The sequence below is a fragment of the Octopus bimaculoides genome, chromosome 6 (genome assembly GCF_046866305.1).
Source record: "Octopus bimaculoides isolate indiv1 chromosome 6, ASM4686630v1, whole genome shotgun sequence".
NCBI classification, from domain to species: Eukaryota; Metazoa; Mollusca; class Cephalopoda; order Octopoda; family Octopodidae; genus Octopus; species Octopus bimaculoides.
Genome location: NC_142933.1, coordinates 106,778,935 through 106,800,624, shown reverse-complemented (window position 1 = coordinate 106,800,624; position 21,690 = coordinate 106,778,935). Strand labels below are relative to the sequence as shown.

General features: G+C 38.5%; 1 protein-coding gene across 1 annotated transcript in view; it reads right to left on the bottom strand.

Moving 5' to 3' along the window:
• LOC106882360 (clathrin heavy chain) overlaps positions 1–21,690 on the bottom strand; it is a 150,829-nt gene that overhangs the window by 30,946 nt on the left and 98,193 nt on the right. Inside the window, exons 3-4 of the mRNA XM_052968621.2 lie at positions 18,031–18,133; positions 4,674–4,826 (exon numbers count right to left, since the gene is read on the bottom strand). Of these exons, the coding sequence (XP_052824581.1) occupies positions 4,674–4,826; positions 18,031–18,133 (256 nt within the window). The remainder of the gene's footprint in view (positions 1–4,673; positions 4,827–18,030; positions 18,134–21,690) is intronic.

Below are 21,690 nucleotides of genomic sequence, written 5' to 3'. Positions count from 1 at the left end.
ACTATCACCACCACCATTACTACTACCACAACTACCACCACCATTACTGCTACTATTACCATCACCATTACTACTACCACCACCACCACCATTACTACTACTAATACCACCACCACCACCATTACTACTACCACTACCATTACTACTACAACTACTACTACTATTATTACTACCACCACCGCCACCATCACCATCACCACCACTACTACTACTACTACTACTTGTACACCACTGCCATCATCATCCTCATAGTCCACTTTTCCATGATGTTTACATGGGTCACACAGAATTCATCGAGGCAGCTTTTTCTTACAGCCGGATGTCCTTCTTGTCACCAATCTTCATTTGTTTCCAAAGTAATAGGCTCATAGCTGGGTATATATTCATGCAAGGGTGGACATATATTCATGCAACGGTGGATATATATTCATGTACGATGGTGACATTTGTTTACAACTATCAGGTGATATCAAGACAAGGGGACACAAACATACAGATCTACATACACACACACACACACACACATATATATATATATACATACACACATAGATATACAATGAGCTTTTTGCAGTTTCCACCTAGCAAATTCATTTGCAAGGCTGCGATTAGCCAAGGGCTACAGCAAAAAGACAGCTGCTTGAAGCTCCATGCAGTGGGACAGAACCCAAAACCACATGCTTGTGCAGCAAGATTCGTAAGCGCACAGCTGTTCCTATGGCTGTATATGTAAATATGAACATAAAACAGTAGAAAGACTTGAATGAAAGAATGAAGGAATGAAGGAATGAATGAAATAAATGAATGAGTGAATGAACGAACAAGTCAGTTTGGCAATGTCATGTTATATAAGTTGCGGGCCCTGTCAGGTTTATTATAGCAGTTTTACTGCAGAACCTCTGAGCAAATCAATATCATAGCATTTCTAATTGTCACGCTGAACAACTGGTCTTTGTCGTTTAGAATAACCAATGCTGAAAAAGCAAAGACAACAAGCTCCACCTAACTGTGTTAGTTGTAAATATGATTCTTTTATTGATTTCAATCACTGGACTGCAGCTATGCTGCGGTGCCAACTTTAAGGGCTTCAGTTAATCACAGTGACCCCATTGCTTATTTCAGCTGAGTGCACATTTTACCAATGTCTATTTATTGGATGGTCAAGTTAGCTTTCAGTGTAAAGGGATTTTAGGATGCCATATAGTTTTTTTTTTACACCAGTAGATATAGACATGCAATTGATTGCTTGTTTTTACAGTTATCTTTTCTTTGATAGCATGGGTTAGATGACTACTATGGAAGCATGGTTTTGCAGCCAGGTACCCTTCTTGTTAACTGTTTGATTCAAATGAGAGATTTCCTATTCTGTCTTAGAAGGTTCAAACCCATGCACAGCCTATTGATAAGGCAATAACACCACAGCCCATAACTGCACAATTTTTCAGATTAATGCAAATGTAAACACACACACACACACGTATATATTTACTTACACACACAAATACATAGATCTTATTCTCCTTCTCACTCTTCTTTCTACTCTACAGCAAAACACCTATGTCTGTCCCCTCTATACCGTAAACCTCTCGGCTGGCACGAAGCTGCACCCCCCTCAATACTATTCTCCATCTCCCAGTTGAGAGGATTTTGTCTTGCAAGGCACTTGATGGCCCTGTTGGTGCTGGTGCCATGTATAAAGTACTGGTACTGGTACCACATAAAAAAGCACTGGTGCTGGTACCACATAAAAAGCACTGGTGGTGGTACCACATAGAAAGCACTGGTACTGGTACCACATAAAGAGCACTGGTGGTGGTACCACATAAAAAAGCACTGGTGCTGGTACCACATAAAAAGCACTTGTGCTGGTACCACATAAAAAGCACTGGTGCTAGTACCACATAAAAAGCACTGGTGCTGGTACCACATAAAAAGCACTGGTGCTAGTACCACATAAAAAGCACTGGTGCTAGTACCACATAAAAAGCACTGGTGCTGGTACCACATAAAAAGCACTGGTGCTGGTACCACATAAAAAATCACTGGTGCTGGTACCACATAAAAAGCACTGGTGCTGGTACCACATAAAATGCACTGGTGCTGGTGCCATGTAAAAGGCACCCAGGCTGGTGGCACGTATGAAGCACCCATACTAGTGCCACAGCAGCCAATTTAAATGAATCTTGTCATTTTCCATCTTAATACTAATGAAGCGACTCGTTAACCTCAGTTTGTTTTCTATTTTATAAAACACTGCTTTGTTAATAGTTTAATTTCCATTTCATATTAATTAACCATCAATCAAAGTCACCACATTACTTGCAAACAATCCCTAAGTTAACTCAGTGCAGCTCGTTCTAATGAGAAGTGATGTGGCTGGTTGTCCTCAGGATATAACTGGTACTTATTTCTTTGATATCACAGAGATGAAAAGCAAAGCTGGCTTCCAACAGAACTTGAACTCAGAACATTCAGTTTCACCAGGATATCATTTCCTACAGTCTAGTGTTGCTACAACTTCACCATCTCTAACCCGACCCAATCAAATTTAATAATCATTGATCTAAAACAATTTCAGATTTATTGATTTTTTTTCTCCCTCCTTTTTAAGTTCTTTTTCTCTTCTACTTTAAACGAGAATTTTATAATATACGACACTTTGATCTCAGCTAAAAAAAACTGAGAAGCGAGCTTTATCATATGAGAAATATAATTTGTTCTTTCTTTGTTGGTCACAATATAATGACATAACAGTTTCATCAATGTCTACGAGGAAGAGACTGGTTATCTATGAACAATATATACTATCGATTGCACATACACAGCGAATGTGTTTTGTTTATATGCTAAATTTCCTGTGGGGTACCATCAAAAGAAAGCTCCCCACATGACGCTGAGTGCCAAATATGCCATCCTGCAGCAAATTTGGAATATAAATGAAACACATACACTAGGTATGTGCAACCAATCATGTTTACAAGAGCTGCTCTTAATTCGTAATTTAACATATATTACCTTTACTCCTGTATATGTTGCATTGTGGAGGCACATGAAGGTGCATGGCTCAGTGGTTAGAGTGTCAAGCTTACGATTGTGAGGTTGTGAGTTCCAACCTCGGACCGAGCTGCGTGTTGTGTTCTTCAGCAAGACACTTTATTTCACATTGCTCCAGTTTACTCAACTGTAGAAATGAGTTGCGACGTCACAGGTGCCAAGCTGTATCGGCCCCTTTGCCTTTCCCTTGGTTAACACTGGTGGCGTGGAGAGGGGAGGCTGGTATGCATGGGCAACTGCTGGTCTTCCATAAACAACCTTGCCCAGACTTGTGCCTGGGAGGGTAACTTTCTAGGTGCAATCCCATGGTCAGTCATGACCAAAGGGGGGTCTCAGGAGGCACATGGATTAGTGATTAGGATGTTGCACTCATTACCATAAGATTGTGGTTTCAATTCCTGGACCAAGCAACATGTTGTGCTTTTGAGCAAAATACTTCATTTCTCATTGTTCCAATCCACTCAGCTGGAAAAACTGAGTAATACTCCAATGGACAGGTGTTCCATTCAGGTGGGGAGTATATACACCAAAGAATCTAGGAAACTGGCCTTATGGGCCCATGGTTTGGGAAGGACCTTTGATCCCTTTATTTTGATAAGCTGCACTAATTTTTACTTGATCTCAACTGAAAAGACTGCAGGTGCAAGTTGTACATGGGGCAAAGCTAAAACAATAAAGGGAAAAAATTTTGTATCAAGGTTTAACACTAAATTAGGGGTGTGATTTGTAAATGAGAAGATAGGCACAGGTTGTGTGATTAAGAAGTTCACTTTGCAACTATGTGGTTTCAGGTTCAATCCAACTGCGTGGCACCTTGGGTAAGTGTCCTGTATGTGAAATATTTTTTCCCATGAGGATTCCGGATCCCAGTAATGAACTCATTTGCATACAGCCAATCAGAGCTCACCCTGACTTTATTGTACACAAACAACTATACAGAGGCAGCCATGTGGATAACGAAGGTTCAGATCCATTCAGCTCTCAGATTATGCCCAGACACAAAGCCCAACATAACATTTGTGAATGTGTTAAAAACAACCAATCTGTTGGTAAAACACACTCTACCAAGTAAACTCAAGACAAGCAACAGTGTTGTAAGTCGACCGATCACCAAGTTACGCCTGAATTTAGAAGGAGACAAGTAATTAGATAGATTTGCATCTATAACTGTTATCGGATTTCCCAGATCTCCAAGCCCCTTCTCATTCCTGATGTTATAGACCATGCCTCACTTCCGTACATTAACACAAGGTGGACATAACACTTCATATATGGATCTTGGTCTTGATGCTCAGAGCATGGTTTCTCATGATGTTATAGAATTTTGAGAATGCAGAAGCAATTAAGCAATGCAAATTCAATTAAACAATTAATAATGATTTCAAATTTTTTCCACAAAGCAGCTTGGGGGGAGGGGATTAAGTTGATTCCATCGACTCCAGTGCATAACTGGTACTTATTTAATCAACTTCAAAAGGATAAAAAACTAAGTTGAGCTTGGCAGAATTTGAACTCAGAATGTAGTGGCAGACAAAATACCGCTAAGCATTTTGCCCTGTGTGGTAACGATTCTGCCAGCTCGCCGCCTTAATTAAACAATTAATAATAGCAATGCTCACCTTGCCAGAGGTCCCAGTGGTAGACTGTGGAGTCTGTTATGATAGCAATGATGTCAGAGTTCACCCAAGTCCAGAAAATAACTCGTTCCAACATGTCTGTTTTACTGACCAAAACTTTGTTGCCGACATTAAATACTTCAAAACGAAGATTTGCTGGGAAGAAAGAAAGAAAGAAAGCATGAAAACTAAAAAAATTATAAAAAATTAAAAAAAGGTAAGATGACAAAAATAAGCTGCTTCCATTTTGACTGAATTTAAAAGTATCCTTGACTATAATGGTATACAGCAATGGTTCTCAACCATTATTGTTTTACCTGTGGAGCCCTTTCATTCCATCTTTCCTCAGGTGTTATTTTACTCATAGTCATTTGAAATTTCTAAAATCCTGTTATATTTCTATAATTAAATATTCTTTTCTACATTAGGCACAAGGCCCGAAATTTTTAGGGAGGGGGCCCAGTTGATTAGATCAAACCCAGTACGCAACTGGTACTTAATTTATCGACCCCGAAAGGATGAAAGGCAAATTTGACTTCAGCGGAATTTGAACTCAGAACGTAAAGACAAACGTAATACTGCTAAGCATTTTACCTGGCCTGCTAATGTTTCTGTCAGCTCCCACCGCCTTTCTATAATAAAATATTATTAGGAATTGTATAACGAAAAGTTGTGTATGGTAGAAATATAACCAATATCTTTTATGTTTTACTTGTTTCAGTCATTTCACTGTGGCCATGCTGGGGCACTGCTTTGAAGAATTCTTTGTTGACTGAATCGACCCCCACTATTTATTTTTTTTTTGTTTTTGCTTTTTAAGCCTGGTGCTTATTCTATCAGTTACAGGGGGGTAAAAACACCAACACCGGTTGTCAAGCAGTGGTGGTGGGTGTGTATGTGTTTTTGGGGGGAATTAAGACACAAAAACATACAAACAGATTTATTCTTTTACTCGTTTCAGTCATTTGGCTGCGGCTATACTGGAGCACTGCCTTTAATCGAACAATTCGACCCCCAGGACTTATTCTTTGTAAGCCTAGTACTGATTCTATCGGCTTCTTTTGCTGAACCGCTAAGTTACGGCGATGTAAACACACCAACATCAGTTGTCAAGTGATGATTGGGGTGGGCAAACACAGACACACACATATATACGACGGGCTTCTTTCAGTTTCCATCTACCAAATCCACTCACAAGGCTTTATTTGGCCCGAGGATATATTGAAAGACACATTCCCAAAGTACCACATAGTGGGACTGAACCTGGAACCATGTGGTTGGGAAGCAAGCTACTTACCACACAACCACTCCTGTGCCTAGCAAGCTTCTTACCGGGCTTCTTTCAGTTGCCATCTACCAAATTCACTCACAAAGCTTTGGTTGGCCCAGGGCTATAGTAGAAGACACTTGCCCAGTGGGACCAAACACAGAACCACATGGTCGGGAAGCAAACTTCTTGACTATACAGCCACACTTGTGCCCTTATATACATGATGGGCTTCTTTCGATTTCTGTCTATCAAATTCACTCATGAAGCTTTGGTCAGTTCGGGGCTATAGTAAAAGTCATTTCCATAAGATGCCATGGAGTGGGACTGAACTTGAAGCAACACAATATATATGTATGTATGTACATATGTACATATATATATATATATGTATGTATGTATGTATATATGTATGTATATCTATATATATACATATATATATATATGTATGTATGTGTGTATGTATATATATATATATATATATATATATATATGATCGTTACCAACGTCGCCTTCCTGGCATGTGAAAAGACATTCGAGCGAGATCGTTGCCAGTGCCGATGGACTAGCTCCTGTGCAGGTGGCACGTAAAATACACCATTTTGAGTGTGGCCGTCGCCAGTACCCACCTGACTGGCCTTCATGCCGGTGGCACGTAAAAGCAGTCACTACACTCTCGGAGTGGTTGGCGTTAGGAAGGGCATCCAGCTGTAGAAACTCTGCCAAATCAGATTGGAGCCTGGTGTCGCCTCCTGGTCCACCAGTCCTCAGTCAATCGTCCAACCCATGCTAGCATGGAAAGCGGATGTTAAACGATGATGATGATGTATGTATGTATATATATATATATATATATATATAGTCGCATTAGTTTGATGTGGTTTATTAACGAAATCAAATCCATCTCAATTGGGTGGTTAAAATAAGGCAAGTGATACCCAGGTAAAATGTATTTAAACTAAAAAAACAGCCATTATTCTGTATCTACAACAGGTCAGACAACAGTCACAGAATAGTGATTTCCGATAATATATGGAATATCATAGAAATATCAATTTATGACTCAAAAAAAAAAAGAAAAAAAATGTTGAGATTTCTCTACAGTAAAATTCACAGTATATCACCAGCACTAACACCACCACTGCCACCATCACCGATAACATCATGTTTACAAAAGTACAAGCACCACCATTCCACCACCACCTCTAAAACTACCACCACAGTCAACTACTACCACTGATATTTCATCTACCAATACTACAATCATCACCTTATATTATTACTAGCACCACCACTTCTAATACTACTACTACCACCACCACTCACATCGACTTCGAACTGTTGAAGGAACCTCTTAGTGGTCATTTGACCTGCTAGAAATAACAGCCAAATTTTCCTCAAATTACACACCCACATTAGGAAAAAAGGACACATTGGGTATAATGTGGTCATGGCTGCAATGCCTTTTGATTATATAGCCGTTTGGTCAGAACAGAACAGGGGCTAAACAACGGCAACTCTTAAAGCCCCCCCCCCCCTGCTCCTCTAACACCACTAATACAACTAACTTTAACATGTACGAGCAGCACCACCACCGCCACAGCTAACAGAACCACCAATGCTGCTACCGATTTCAACTGCAACTGCTTCCAAGACCAGAACAATGACCCCCACCAACTCTAACACACTCCAAACAGCAATGCCTCAAACAGCCAGCAACAGCAACAACAACGCTAACATCACAACCATCATTACAACAACAAAATACTTTAAACTAATAAACGAAAAGTTTGAGATTCTTAATATTTGCTCTCTCTCGCCCATTTACTCTCTCTCTCTCGTTCCCTCCCTCTTCGTCTCTCTCGCTTTCTATATTTCTGTATCCTTAACTGCATTAGAGAGATTTACATTATTGATTACAAGTGGAGAGTAACACAATAGAGGAGGAATGTTCTGACCACAAAGAAAAACTATCTGATGCAGAAACACGGCTATTTCAGGCAATATTTGTCTTTGATCTCTCTTTCTCTCTCTCTCTTTCTATGAAGGGCCAAGGGGTCTGATATGGAACTGTAGCGTTGGCTTGCACTTGTACAACTGCAGGGCAGGTAGAGAAGATTTCAAAGATTGCATAGGTTCTTGTTGCACGCACACACACACACACACCACATAGGTACATATGCACATACATGTGCGTTTGAGTATGTGCATCTGCATGTATGTATATGCATTGGTGTGTATCCATGTACATATATATATATATATATATATATATATATATATATATATATATATATATATATATATATGCACACACACACACACACATACTTGTGCTGGTATGAGTATATATATATATATACTTTATTTAAAAGCAGCAGAAATATAACAAAAAAACCGTTACTCTGAGTTTCACGTTCCCGGGAACGTGAAACTCAGAGTAACGTTTTTTTTGTTATATTTCTGCTGCTTTTAAATAAAGCATATTACTCTACCTCTGGTATTTGAGTACTCTTTTTTCCACCTTGTTGCACATTTCATGTGCTTACTCCGGTATGTATATATATATACATACATATATATATATATATATATATATATATATATATATATATATATATATATATATATATATATATACACATTGACCGTTGACTGAACACTATTCAATTTTTTTTCTCCATGTTTTTCTCCTTGTCTCCGTATTCTTTCTGTTGAAGAGCATAGCTCGAAACGTCAAAGACTTTCCGTATTCCCGAGCGTCATACTAATATATACTTTTGTTATTTACACCACCTGTCCTCGTCTGTTGTTATTATTTGTATATTCTCCCATATATATATATATATATATATATATATATATATATATATATATATATATATATATATGCACACACATACTTGCACTGTTGAGTGTGTGTGTTGAGAAATAGGGAGAGAGAAAATATATCTCTATAGAAGATTATATCTCTCAGAAAGCACATAGCTTTTGTTGGAGCTATGAAAAGTAGACATTGGAACACCGAAGAACATGTCTATGTGCGTGTACATGTGTGTGTGTGTGTAGTATATATGGGTATTTATTTATAGTGTGCATACAAACAGTACATTCATTTTTTTTTTTTTTTGTGACTGTGAAGTGTTTGCATTTGCAGGTGTGTGTGTGTGTGTGTGTAGAATGCATCTATTTGTAGATGTGTTTTCGTATGAAGATATGTTGTTTGAACAGCGTTTGCGAATGGAAGTGAGACGCTTGAGGTTGAGTGGCTTTTGATGGTGAAGAGGTTGGCTCAGCAAGGACAAATTCCACTGGGCATTACCTGCTGGTTGTGAATACACACACACACACACACACACAAACAGTGGTGAGGCTGAAACACTCCTTTTACGGTTATTTCTGAACTCCATCCATACCAAATGGTTGTTGAGCCAAGTCTGTGAATTTGTTGGAATCTTGATACTCCACTTATACCTTAACCATTTTTGCTACCAGATTTCTGTTGGAATATACTGTCTGTATCTTAATTAATTTTGAAAATAATGAAGAATTAAGTAAAATAACTTTGTCGTTGTTAAACTGGTATTTGAAACATAAATCAACATAGAATTTTGATGGAAGGTTTTAATTCAGATCATTTTAAAAGAGGAAGTCAAAGTCATAGAACCAACATTGGTTGTCAAGTGATGGTGGGGTGAGGGGACAAACACAGACACTAAGACACACACATAAATACAGACATATATATATGACTGGCTTCTTTTAGTTTCTGTCTACCAAGTCTGTTCACAAGGTTTTGGTCAGCCCAAGGCTATAGCAGACGACACTTGCCCAAGATGCCACACAATGGGACTGAACCCAGAACCATGTGGTTGGGAAGCAAGCTTCTTACCACACAGCCATGCCTGCGCCTGTTAATTAATGTTGTGAACATCAGCTTAATAATGGCAGTTACTTGGACTAAATTCTTCATTATTTTCGAAATTACTTAGTGAAGGAAAAAACTTTGGAATTTGGTGGTAGTGGTGGTGGTGGACTATGTGAGGGAATTTGTGCGTTATCTTTCTCTCGGTGACAGACTAGAAACATTTCTATTGATAAAAATATATCATATATCTTTTACATGTTTTCAGTGATTGCACTGTGGCCATGCTAAAGCACTGCCTTGGAAGGTTTAATCAACAAATCGTCCCCAGTCCTTATTTTTGATTTTACTCATTCTCTTTTGTCGAACCACTAGGTTATGGGGATGTAAACAAACCAACACCGACTGTCAAGTAGTGGGGGTAGGAAAAACACAAACACACACATATATATCTGATGCCTCCACACAGTTTTTCTGCTACCAAATTCGCAAGGCATTGGTCAACCTGGGACTATAGCAGAAGACATTGGCCCAAGGTGCCAAGCAATGGAACTGAAACAGAAACCATGAAATTGCAAAGCCAGCTTCTTAACCACACAGACATGCCCATGCTGATCCTCTTAGTCTTTTACATGTTTCAGTCATTTGATTGTGACCATGCTGGAGCACCACCTTGAAGGGTTTTAGTCGAAGAAATTGATCCCAGGATTTAATTCATTGCAAGCTTAGTACTTATTCGGTCGGTTCCTTTTGCCAAACTAGTAAGCTATGAGGACGTAAACACACCAACACTGGTTGTCAAGTGATGGTGGGGAGGGGGGACAAACAGACACAAAGACACACATACATAAATATGCACACATACATATATACACCCCCCCACCCCCCACACACATGAAAGGCTTCTTTCAGTTTCTGTCTACCGAATCCACTCACAAGGCTTTGGTCGGCCCGAGGCTATAGTAGAAGACACTAACTCAAGATGCCATGCAGTGGGACTGAACCCAGAACTATGTGGCTGGGAAGCAAGCTTTTTACCACACAGCCACACGCTTATATATATATACATAAAAGATGCAAACACTAACTATATTGCCAACAACAGATCTGTTGGCATGCTGTTCCTCAGTTTTGATTGCAAAATGAGAGCAGCACCGGATAAAAAGTAATAAATAAATAAACAAAAAGAATTATAATTGTGTGTGTGTGTGTGTGTGTGTGTGTGTGCACGTGTGCACGTGTGTGTGCTTATAGATATTTGCTTCATCATAGAAAATCCTGATTGCATGCATTTTTAGATAAACATGTGACACAAATAATTATTTACATTTTCTACGTTAATGGTTTTTTAATTTTTTTTTATAGCTTTTCTGTTGTTTTTTGTTTGTTTTTTTTTCTTTCTTCTGAGTTAGCACAAGTTTCAGTTCAGTCAGTGAAAAAAAAAATCACCTCTCATGAACCTGATAACTTTATTGAACTCTCTCGCAGAGAGCAGCGTGAAACAGATGTAACCAAATGCAGTCTTTAACATAAACATAAACCCATCCAACTCACTGTGTGTGTGTGTGTGTGTGTGTAATAGAGAGAGAGAGAGAGTGTATGCCTGTGTATGTGTGTGACTGTGTAGGTGTGAGTGTGTGTATGTAAGTGTGATTATGTGCATGTGAGTGTTCAAATGTGTGTGAAGGTGTGTGTGTGTGTGCATGTGTGTGTAGGTGAGTGTGGGTATGTATGTGTGATTATGTGCATGTGTGCATTTGAATGTGTGTGAAGATGTGTGTGAGTGTATGCGAAGGTATGTGTGTTTGTGTGTGAAGGTGTGTGTGTAGGTGAGTGTGTGCATGCATGTGGGTGTATGTATGTGTGAGTGTATATGAAGGTGTGTGTGTGCGAGTGAGTGTGTGTGAACCAATTGAACAACAGCCTATGATAGGGATGGGTGGGTATATAATTCCGTAAAAGTGAATGAGTAAAAAAAAAAAAACACAGAAAACCACAAAAAACAAACCTCACCAGTGCCTGGTATCTCTATCTACAAGACATTTCTGGGACATCTTTAACAAAAACCAGTAACCCTATTTGAAATGTCTACACTCGGTTACCTTGGTTGTTCTACAAAATGTGACAACATAATTTACTTTCAAGTGATAGCATGTTGTCAACTTAATGTGACAGTCTCATAAAAGGGAAGAATGCTACTGTTATTTAGCCCTAGGAAATACTGTTTTCTGTTGGACTTGACACATTTCCTGTGTCCTTATGTTTTTAAAGCGGACACAAGCACCTCCAGCCAGCAAAGCCAGCATCCAGAGACTAGTTTCAGAGTCATTGCTCATCATCAGTCTGGAGTAGCATGGCTTGCTAGTTGTCGATGCGTATCCGCCTTTGAAAACATATATATTTCAAGTGAAATACATTCACTGATTTTTGAAAATAGAAATAATATATTTCTAAATCTCTCAGATTTATTGTGCTGCTACTGCATAAATCTCTCTGAGAGATTTAGAAATATATTATTTCTATAATTTAATCTGTTTGGATATTTGTTCTAGCAGAAAGGAAATATAGTTTCCCATTCAATCCATGTTGCCCAATAAACCATGTTGTCCAATAAACCATGTTGCCCAATAAACCATGTTGCCCAATAAACCATGTTGCCCAATAAACCATGCAGTGGGACTGAACCGTGAAGGTGCATGACACATTGGTTAGAGCGTCGAGCTTACGATCATGAGGCTGTGAGTCGAATCCCTGACCGGGTTGCATGTTGTGTTCTTGAGCAAGACACTTTATTTCACATTGCTCCAGTTCACTCAGCTGTAGAAATGAGTTGCAACGTCACTGGTGCCAAGCTATATCGGCCCCTTTGCCTTTCCCTTGGATAACACTGGTGGCGTGGAGAGGGGAGGCTGGTATGCATGGGCAGCTGCTGGTCTTCCATAAACAACCTTGCCCGGACTTGTGCCTGGGAGGGTAACTTTCTAGGTGCAATCCCATGGTCAGTCATGACCGATGGGGGCCTCAGGGACTGAACCTGAAACCAGGTGGTTGAGAAGCAAACTTCTTAACCAATTATATCTTTTAAAATTGTTTAATACTTCCAATAAATTTTTAATGATACATCATTTTCTCTGACAAAATTTATTGATCAGCTGAGTCAGGTTGAGACATCTTAGTTGCACTGCATGGCACCTTGGACAAGTGCCTTCTACTATGGCCTTGGGTCAACCAAAGCCTTGTTAGTAGATTTGCTAGACAGAAACTGAAAGAAGCCCGCCATGTATGTGGGTGTGGGTCTTTGTGTTTGTCCCTTCTGTCACTTGATGACTGTGTTGGTGTGTTGATATACCAGTAACTTAGTGGTTTGGCAAAAGAGACTGATAGGACAAATACAAGGTTTTAAAAAAAACAAAGTATCTGGGTCGATTCATTTGACTAAAAATTCCTCTAGGCAGTGCCCCAGCTTGACCACAGTCTAATGACTGAAACAAGTAAAATATAAAAGATATTCTGGTAGCATTAAATACCAAAACTTTGATTAAACTGTGCTCTCGTTTTCAAAGGTCGACCTACATTTATGGTACTCTGTGTGAGGGAAGAAACAAATGTAACAAATATTATGTGACGCCAGTGAGTCCAAAGTGGCACTCTTGGCTAAGTTGACATATTAGTAATAACTTGATGGAACTATCCCTTCTGGAAATGTTTTGAATATCAATAGAAAATGTGGACAACAGCAGCAGAGAAAGTGCATTTTAGATGAAAACTAACTATACTTCACATTCGTTCGACCAATGTCAAAATGGAGAAATGATTGTCAAATTAAACAATAATGCGGATGACATGATAAAATAACAAATAAACAAAAAATAAAAAGAAAAATTTTTCACTGTCGTTTCATTATTAACCCTTTTATTACCATATTTCTGTTGAAATGCACTTCCTTTGTTTCAATTAATTTGGAAAATGATAAAGAATTTTGTAAAATAACCATAATGAGGTTTTGATTGAAGGTTTTAATTTAGATCACGACCCTTTTGTTACATTTCTACCTTTGTTTGATAAATTTTGAAAAATGCTGAAGAATTTAGTAAAATAATTTTGTCATTATTAATCTAGTGCTGATGTTTGGAAATTAAATTAACATGAAATTTTAATGGAAGTTTATATCACAGAACCAAGGTTGTGTCACATAGGTTGGTACTGAAAGAGCTAACAGATAGTGTTTGGGAGGTTGTCTGGCAGTAAAAGAATTCTTTAACCATTCCATTTCAATATCTAAAATTTCAGAACTACACCAATGCCAATGCTGCCTGACTGGCACCCATGTAAAAAGCACCATTCAAGCGTACCCGATGCCAGTGCTGCTTGACTGGCTCCTGTGCTGGTGGCATGTAAAAATCACCCACTACACTCTTAGAGTGGTTGGCGTTAGGAAGGGCATCCAGCTGTAGAAACCTTGCCAGATCAGATTGGAGCCTGGTGCAGCCTCCTGGTTTACCAGTCCTCAGTCAAGCTGTCCAACCCATGCCAGCATGGAAAGTGGACGTTAAACAACAACGATGATGATGATGATACAAAGCATGTTCACTTAGAACTTAATTTCTTTAAAAATTAAGAAAACCCTTTTTTTAAAAATTTATACATTGGTGCAAGAGTGGTAGTGTAGTAACAAGTCTGCTTCCCAACCACATGATTCCAGGTTCAATTCTACTACATGACACTTTCAGCAAGTGTCTTCTACGACAGCCCTGAACTGACCAAAGCCTAGTGAGTGGATTTGGCAGATGAAAACTGAAAGAAGCTCACCATGTGTGTGTGCACGCATGTGTGTCTCATTGTCTTGACATTATAAGATAGTCGTAGATGAGTGTCACTGTCATAAAAGCAGTGTCAATCATTTCCAGACATCAGACTAATAGGACAAAGTATTGTCCAGATCTTGCCTAACACCATTACTCATGGCCACAACTTCATATTACTACAAATACACTGTCTGACTCTCTGACCTGCCCCACTTCAAATCCTTTTAAAGAAACAAATGTTCCAGTACCATTCCTGGCAATACAATGCAGTACCAGTGATATGGTAGACACATACGTACTTAAACCTCTTAATCCCAAGAGCTGCTTCTTGAACCACTAAGCTTGCTCTTTGCAATAATTGCTACGAATATCCAGGCTAAGACTAAGCTAACTTCACTCTCCATTGTTAACAAACAACATCAATTAACTACAAACAGCTGACTTGAAATGTCAAATATTCTTTTAGATCTCTCTCTCTTCTGTCTCTTGAGTGTTGTTATAATATTCTACTTATGGCCGACTGGCTAACTGTCTCATTCAAAGTGAAGATTATGATATACATCTTATGAAAAACACTAATTACTCTTTCTCTCTAACTTCACTTGTAATCCTCTGGCAAAAGGCCCTCTTTCTCTTTGCTTTTTCTCTTTCTCTCTCTTAAATAAAATGGCATTTTTACCGCAGGGCTTCCAAGTACATGTAATGCAAATGCTAACTGCTTTGCTAAACCTCCAAGCTGCTTTATATCCTTCGTCCTTAGCTGGTTTTATGGTACAATATTAACCCTTTACAATATTAACCAAATTGGCGAGCTAGCAGAATTGTTAGCACACCGGGCGAAATGCTTAGCAGTATTTAGTCTGTCTTTATGATCTGAGTTTGACAGGAGGGAGCTGGCAAACCAGACAGCTGCACCTGGCTCCAATTGTCTGTCTTGGCATGGTTTCTATGGCTGGAGGCCCTCCCTAATGCCAACCATTTTCCAGAGTGTCTTGGGTGCTTTTTATGTGGCACCAGCATGGGTGCTTTTTTCTGTAGTGCCAGTACATAAACATATATTGAAAAACAAAACTTAAAGCTAATACAGTTCTATATTTAAGAGATGAGGAATTATTTACATTATTTACATTTGACCGATATTTGTCCTCGTCTTGTTTGTTGTTAACACAACGTTTCGGCTGATATACCCTCCAGCCTTCATCAGGTGCCTTGGGGAAATTTCGAACCTGGGTTCTCATTCCTAAGGGATATACCAACGGGCATATGGCGTAGTGGTTAAGAGCGAGGGCTACTAACCCCAAGATTCCGAGTTTGATTCCACAGGCAGTGACCTGAATAATAATAATAATAATAATAATAACAATAATAATAATAATAATAGTAATAATAATAATAATAACATCGAAGAATACCTTAGGAATGGGAACCCAGGTTCAAAATTTCTCCAAGACACCTGATGAAGGATGGAGGGTATATCAGTCGAGGGTATATCAGTCGAAACGTTTTGACAAATATTTGTCAAAATGTAAATGATGTAAAAAACTTAAAGCCATTTCTAATCTTCAATTCCACCCATGATTTCCTTCTTTTGAATTTATACAAAACATTCCTCCTGTTTTACCAATTCCTTGCACACATTTAAGGCCCTCTTCTCCATTTTATTCCACACTGATTCATTATTAATAAATTAACAAAAGCAAAAACTGTCATTAATTAATTATTATTCCAGAAAAAAAACCCCACAAAAAAATACATTGACCCTCTTAGGAAAACAGATGACCTTATCTTGGCTGGATAAACCGCTATGCTTTTAGACTTAGAAATGTCAAATTATACGACCAGCATGGTTCTTTATATACCATTAGCCTTTCCTAGGAGTCAACCCACAAGCCTTTGTCTCACATCTTTTAAGCTAATGCAATATTCACCATGAGTCAAAGTGTCTTGTTTATTCACCCACCACTATGTTGTGTTACTGGTAAAGTGACATACTTCTCACTGGCTTACTCTACTAAACAGCAAATAGATTCCACTGTAGGAAAGTACAATCTACCCATGAGTCACAATCTGATCTTTTATTTGTCTTGATCATTGGACCGCAGCCATGCTGGGGCACTTCTTTGGAGACTCATAGTCAAACAAATCGACCTCAGTACTTGTTTGTTTTAGTTTGGTACTTATTTTATCAGTCACTCTTTGTCAAACTGCTAAGTTACATTTCAACATCTGCCGTGTGACACACTGTACACCTATACAGGCAATGTCTATTTTATGGAGGGAGTGGGCCTATGGGCAGGTCAACCGTTTGACCATTATGAAAGAAATCATCTGCACAGGTTGTTTAATGAAAATTTGCAGAACTCGTCTTTCTCGGATCAAGAGCCAACCCTGAATATGGTGGACTACAAGACTGCGGACCCATGGATATGTGGAGGCACACCAATGTCAATACTAGCACAGTGAATGTGTGGATGAGTATAAATACACACACACACACACACACACACATTTGCATGCATGCACATCTGTATACTATATATATAGTATACTCTGTGTGTGTGTGTGTGTGTGTGTGTGTGTGTGTGTGTGTGTGTGTGTGTGTGTGATACATAAAAAATCTGCAGTTCAAACTGTATTTATTTTTAAATATTTTTGAATGCTTATTCTGCCGAGGTCAACTTTGTCTTTCATCCTTTCGGGGGTCGATAAATTAAGTAGCAGTTGCATACTGGGGTCGATCTAATCAACTGGTCCCCTCCCCCAAAATTTCGGACCTTGTGCCTTGAGTAGAGAAGAATATTTTTGAATGCTAGATACTTCAGTTTCATGAGAGAAAGAATAATCTAACCCCTTACCTGGCAAAGACAAGGTAACTCATCTTCACCTAATTTGTCTTTTTCAGAGTCCAACGAGTAAACTTGTTTTAAGCATGGAATTTCAAAAACAGCCACAGACGTGTTTATATGCCAATTTCCGGCATTTCTCATTTTTGTCTGTGTTTTTTTTTTACAAATTACACCCAGATCTCGAGCACAGAAAAATAAATATATAAAAAAAAGATTTTTGAGAAGATAGGCTGAAAAAAAAAAAGAGCAAAATAAATGTGTAATTCCCTTTTACTTTTGATGATAAAGTTGGAAAAGAAAAAAAGCAATATATAAAAAAAATATTAAAATATATGGAAAGATGAGTTATCTTGTTTTCGCCGAAAATGGTATCTTCAAAATAAAATTTCAAATAAAATATTGGAAATAGATAAAAACAAAAGTTATTTCCATAATCAGCATTAAAAATACTATTAAAAAATTAATAAATAAATAAAAAAGTTTATCTGAAAATGAAATGTTTTCTCAAAAGAAATTTCCAGGGTAGGGGTTAAAAAGAAATATTGTGAGAAAGATAAGGTTTACCTATTTTACCTACCTTTTAGAGCAATGAGAGGGTGTGATGGGTTCATTAATAAAGAATCTGCAAATGTAGAACCAGCATATATCTTGGTACCTTCTCGGGGATTCAGTACAGTGACCTGCAGGAGAAAGTTTAAGAGAATGTAAAGCATTAAAACGAAAGGAAATATGTAAAGGCTAGAGTGATACCCTACCTATGATGGGAAGTGTACTTTTGTTACCATGGGGTCATATTAGGAAATATGGGATACATGCAATAATTACAGTTTAAATCTCTTGGTGCTTTAACCCTTTAGTGTTCGCATTATTCTCCCAAAATTAATGCTTTTTCATCTACGTTGTTTTGAACTAATCATACATTATCTTGTAGCTATGTGATTTTGATGAGATAGCTGTTAATTTTTAAAACAATATTGTAGGGTTGGTGCAAGAGACCAGATCTGGCCAATTTGAACATAAAACAGGCAGAATACTTTTGGCCAGATATGGCAGGTTTAAATGCTAAAGGGTTATACATGATGGCAAAATCTCTTGTCGTTTACGTGTTTCAGTCATTAGACTGTAGCCATGCTGGGGCAATGCCCTGAAGAATTTCATTTGACTAAAAATTCTTCATCTCCATTGTTTTTGAGTACCAGTAGCCTAAGCCTTTCAAGGCAGTGTCCCAGCATGGCCTCAGTCCAGTGACTGAAATGCATAAAAAAAATGTCAGTATTAGGGAAAAATAATAATAAAATAGAAAAATTAAAAAAAAATAGAAAAATCACTGAGATTACCATTTCAGAGAATTTTTTGAAAAGAAACTGAAAGTCTTTTGCAAATTTAACTTCTTTGAATTAAAAAAAAAAAAAAGAAACCCACTCAATTTGTGCAGAAGAGATATAAAAAAAAAAAAAAATCCATGAAATATTTGCAACATTCCAACTCGCTTAATAATGGCTTCTCTCTGCAAGCATTTATCTCTCTGAATAATTTCAAAGAGGTGACTAGCTCAGGTCAATTTATTTGGGAAAAAACTAACAGATTTGCTGACCCAAACACAGCACTAATAAAACTTCTTTCACTGAGAGTGGTGGTGGTGGTGGTGGTGGTAGTGGTGGTGGCGGTAATGGTGGTGTTTGATGTCACCAAGCACCAGAGCTAAGTAATTACTTATTTGGTTCTCACACTTAAAAATGTCTAACCAGTTGACATTGTTGTGTAACAGTTGCATAAATTAACTCACAATTAAGTATTGTTTGTGTGCTGCAAACAAAGGTTTTGGGACTATCAGTTAAAGAGGACAGCGGCTTGTTGTCCTAGCACTGGTGTAATGCTATATCAATGATTAATAACATTTCATGACAACTCCATACAGGCATAAAAGAGGGACCACAAAGCAGAATATATTACTGAATATATTACAAGGCGGCGAGCTGGCAGAATCGTTAGCACGCCGGGCGAAATGCTTAGCGGTATTTCGTCTGCGGTTACATTCTGAGTTCAAGTTCCGCCGAGGTCGACTTTGCCTTTCATCCTTTCGGGGTCGATAAATTAAGCAGCAGTTACACACTGGGGTCGATGTAATTGACGTAATCCATTTGTCTGTCCTTGTTTGTCCCCTCTATGTTTAGCCCCTTGTGGGCAATAAAGAAATAAGAAACGTTAGCACGCTGGGCGAAATGCTTAGCGGTATTTTGTCTGCCGTTATGTTCACAGTTCAAATTCCGCCGAGGTCACCTTTGCCTTTCATCCTTTTGGGGTCGATAAATTAAGTACCAGTTACGCACTGGGGTTGATGTAATCGACTTAATCCCTTTGTCTGTGCTTGTTTGTCCCCTCTATGTTTAGCCTTCCGCTTTCGTGGTGGATTAAATAAGTACCAGTTACGCATTGTGGTTGATGTAATCGACTTAATCCCTTTGTCTGTCCTTGTTTGTCCCCTCTATGTTTAGCCCCTTGTGGGCAAAGAAAGAAATAAGAATATATTACTGACGTAGGTAACATTGCAATAATTAATTGCAAGGGTTTAAGCCCTTTTGACACCCACCCTACCTGAGACCACCTTTAGTCCTAGGACACAAACTTCTTGTAACATCTCTCTCTCTCTCTCTGAGTGTCTCTATCTTTCTTTCTCTCTCTGTCTCTGTCTGTCTGACTCTCTCTCTCTCTCTCTCTCTCTCTCTCCTAGCTCCCTCATTTTCCTTGTCCTACTGATGTAGCCAAGTATTTCATCTGCAGTAAGACAGCTTCTCCTGTCCCTCTATCATATTCCAACCTCTCTCACCTGGCACATGGTCACTTCTCGCAGCTCCTCTCCCTCTCTCAGCTCAGATATCCTTCCCTAGCAAGCCACTTGGTGACCCCATGGGTACTGGTGCCACATAAAAAGCACCTGAAAATTTTTATGAATTTATTTATTTTTTTTTGGCTAAGTTGTCCGAATATATAAAGGTTGGCAAGATGGAGAAAGCATTACTGCATCTGAAGTTTTTGCTTCCATGTGTAATGATTTTTATGCTACCAAAATTTATCAAGGAAATATATAAATAATTCTAATTTTGGCACAGGGCCAGTAATTTTGCAGCCAGCAAAATAGCTGTGGTAAATTTGAACCTCCTGACCGGGTGGTTTGTAATACAGTACTGTAACCTTACTAGTAGTACACCTTATTTTCCAAACAAGATTATTATAGAGAGCCATATCGGGTGGAAAGATGGATAGAGAAATGAAAAAAGACAAAAAAGAGTGGGGGAATTCTATGAGAGAATGACCTGAAGAATTTGGCCAAATGTCAAGAAGAAGAAGAAGAAGAAGAAGAAGAAGAAGAAGAAGAAGAAGAAGAAGAAGAAGAAAAAGAAGAAGAAGTTCTCAAGATAGGAGAGCAAAAGAGTGCAGTAGGAGACCATCACCATACAAGTTCTTTATGAAAAGGAGATGCTTGCTAGAAAAGTCTTGTGTGTGATCTAAGAACACTTTGAGTAATTACCATAATATGGATTTTGCTTCATATGGCAGCTAAAATAGCTATTCTAGATGTTTGAATATCAGAAATGTCTAATGATCTGCAGAGTAGATGGTGGCAGAGTATATCACAGACAGTAGTATTGCAGATTAGGTTATGATGGTAGTTCTGTGTCCGCCTGAAGGTTTAAATTGGAAGGAGAAGTAATGAGTGCACTTAAGCCGTTCTTAAGCCACATCTTATTATCATTTTAAAAACGAAATGAGGAATTGAATAATGTGATTCCAGATAAAATATCTGAGGGTGGCTTAAGAAACTTGCTTACCAACCCTGTGGTTGATCTGTAACCCCAGATTGATCAAGGCCTTGTGAGTGGATTTGGTAGATGTAAACTGAAGGAAGCTTACTGTGTGTGTGTGTGTGTGTGTGTGTGCAGCCTCGTCTTGATATCAAATGATAGTTGCAAATGAGCATCGCCATCAAACAAATGTTGTTCATTTCCACTCTTTCTTGGCCCTTAGAAGTAGGTGGGGGTTGGCACCAGGAAGGGCTTTTGGCCGTAGGAAATTTCTCAACAAATTCCGCCTGACCCAGACAAGTAAGGAAAAAGGGGATATTAAAAATGATGATGACGGCTGTTGATAGATAAGGCTGGAATAATCTTATCGCATTGACCTGAAGCTGAAAAACAGCAGCAAAAAGTCTAGTTTTCACCATGTCGACATTCGAAAG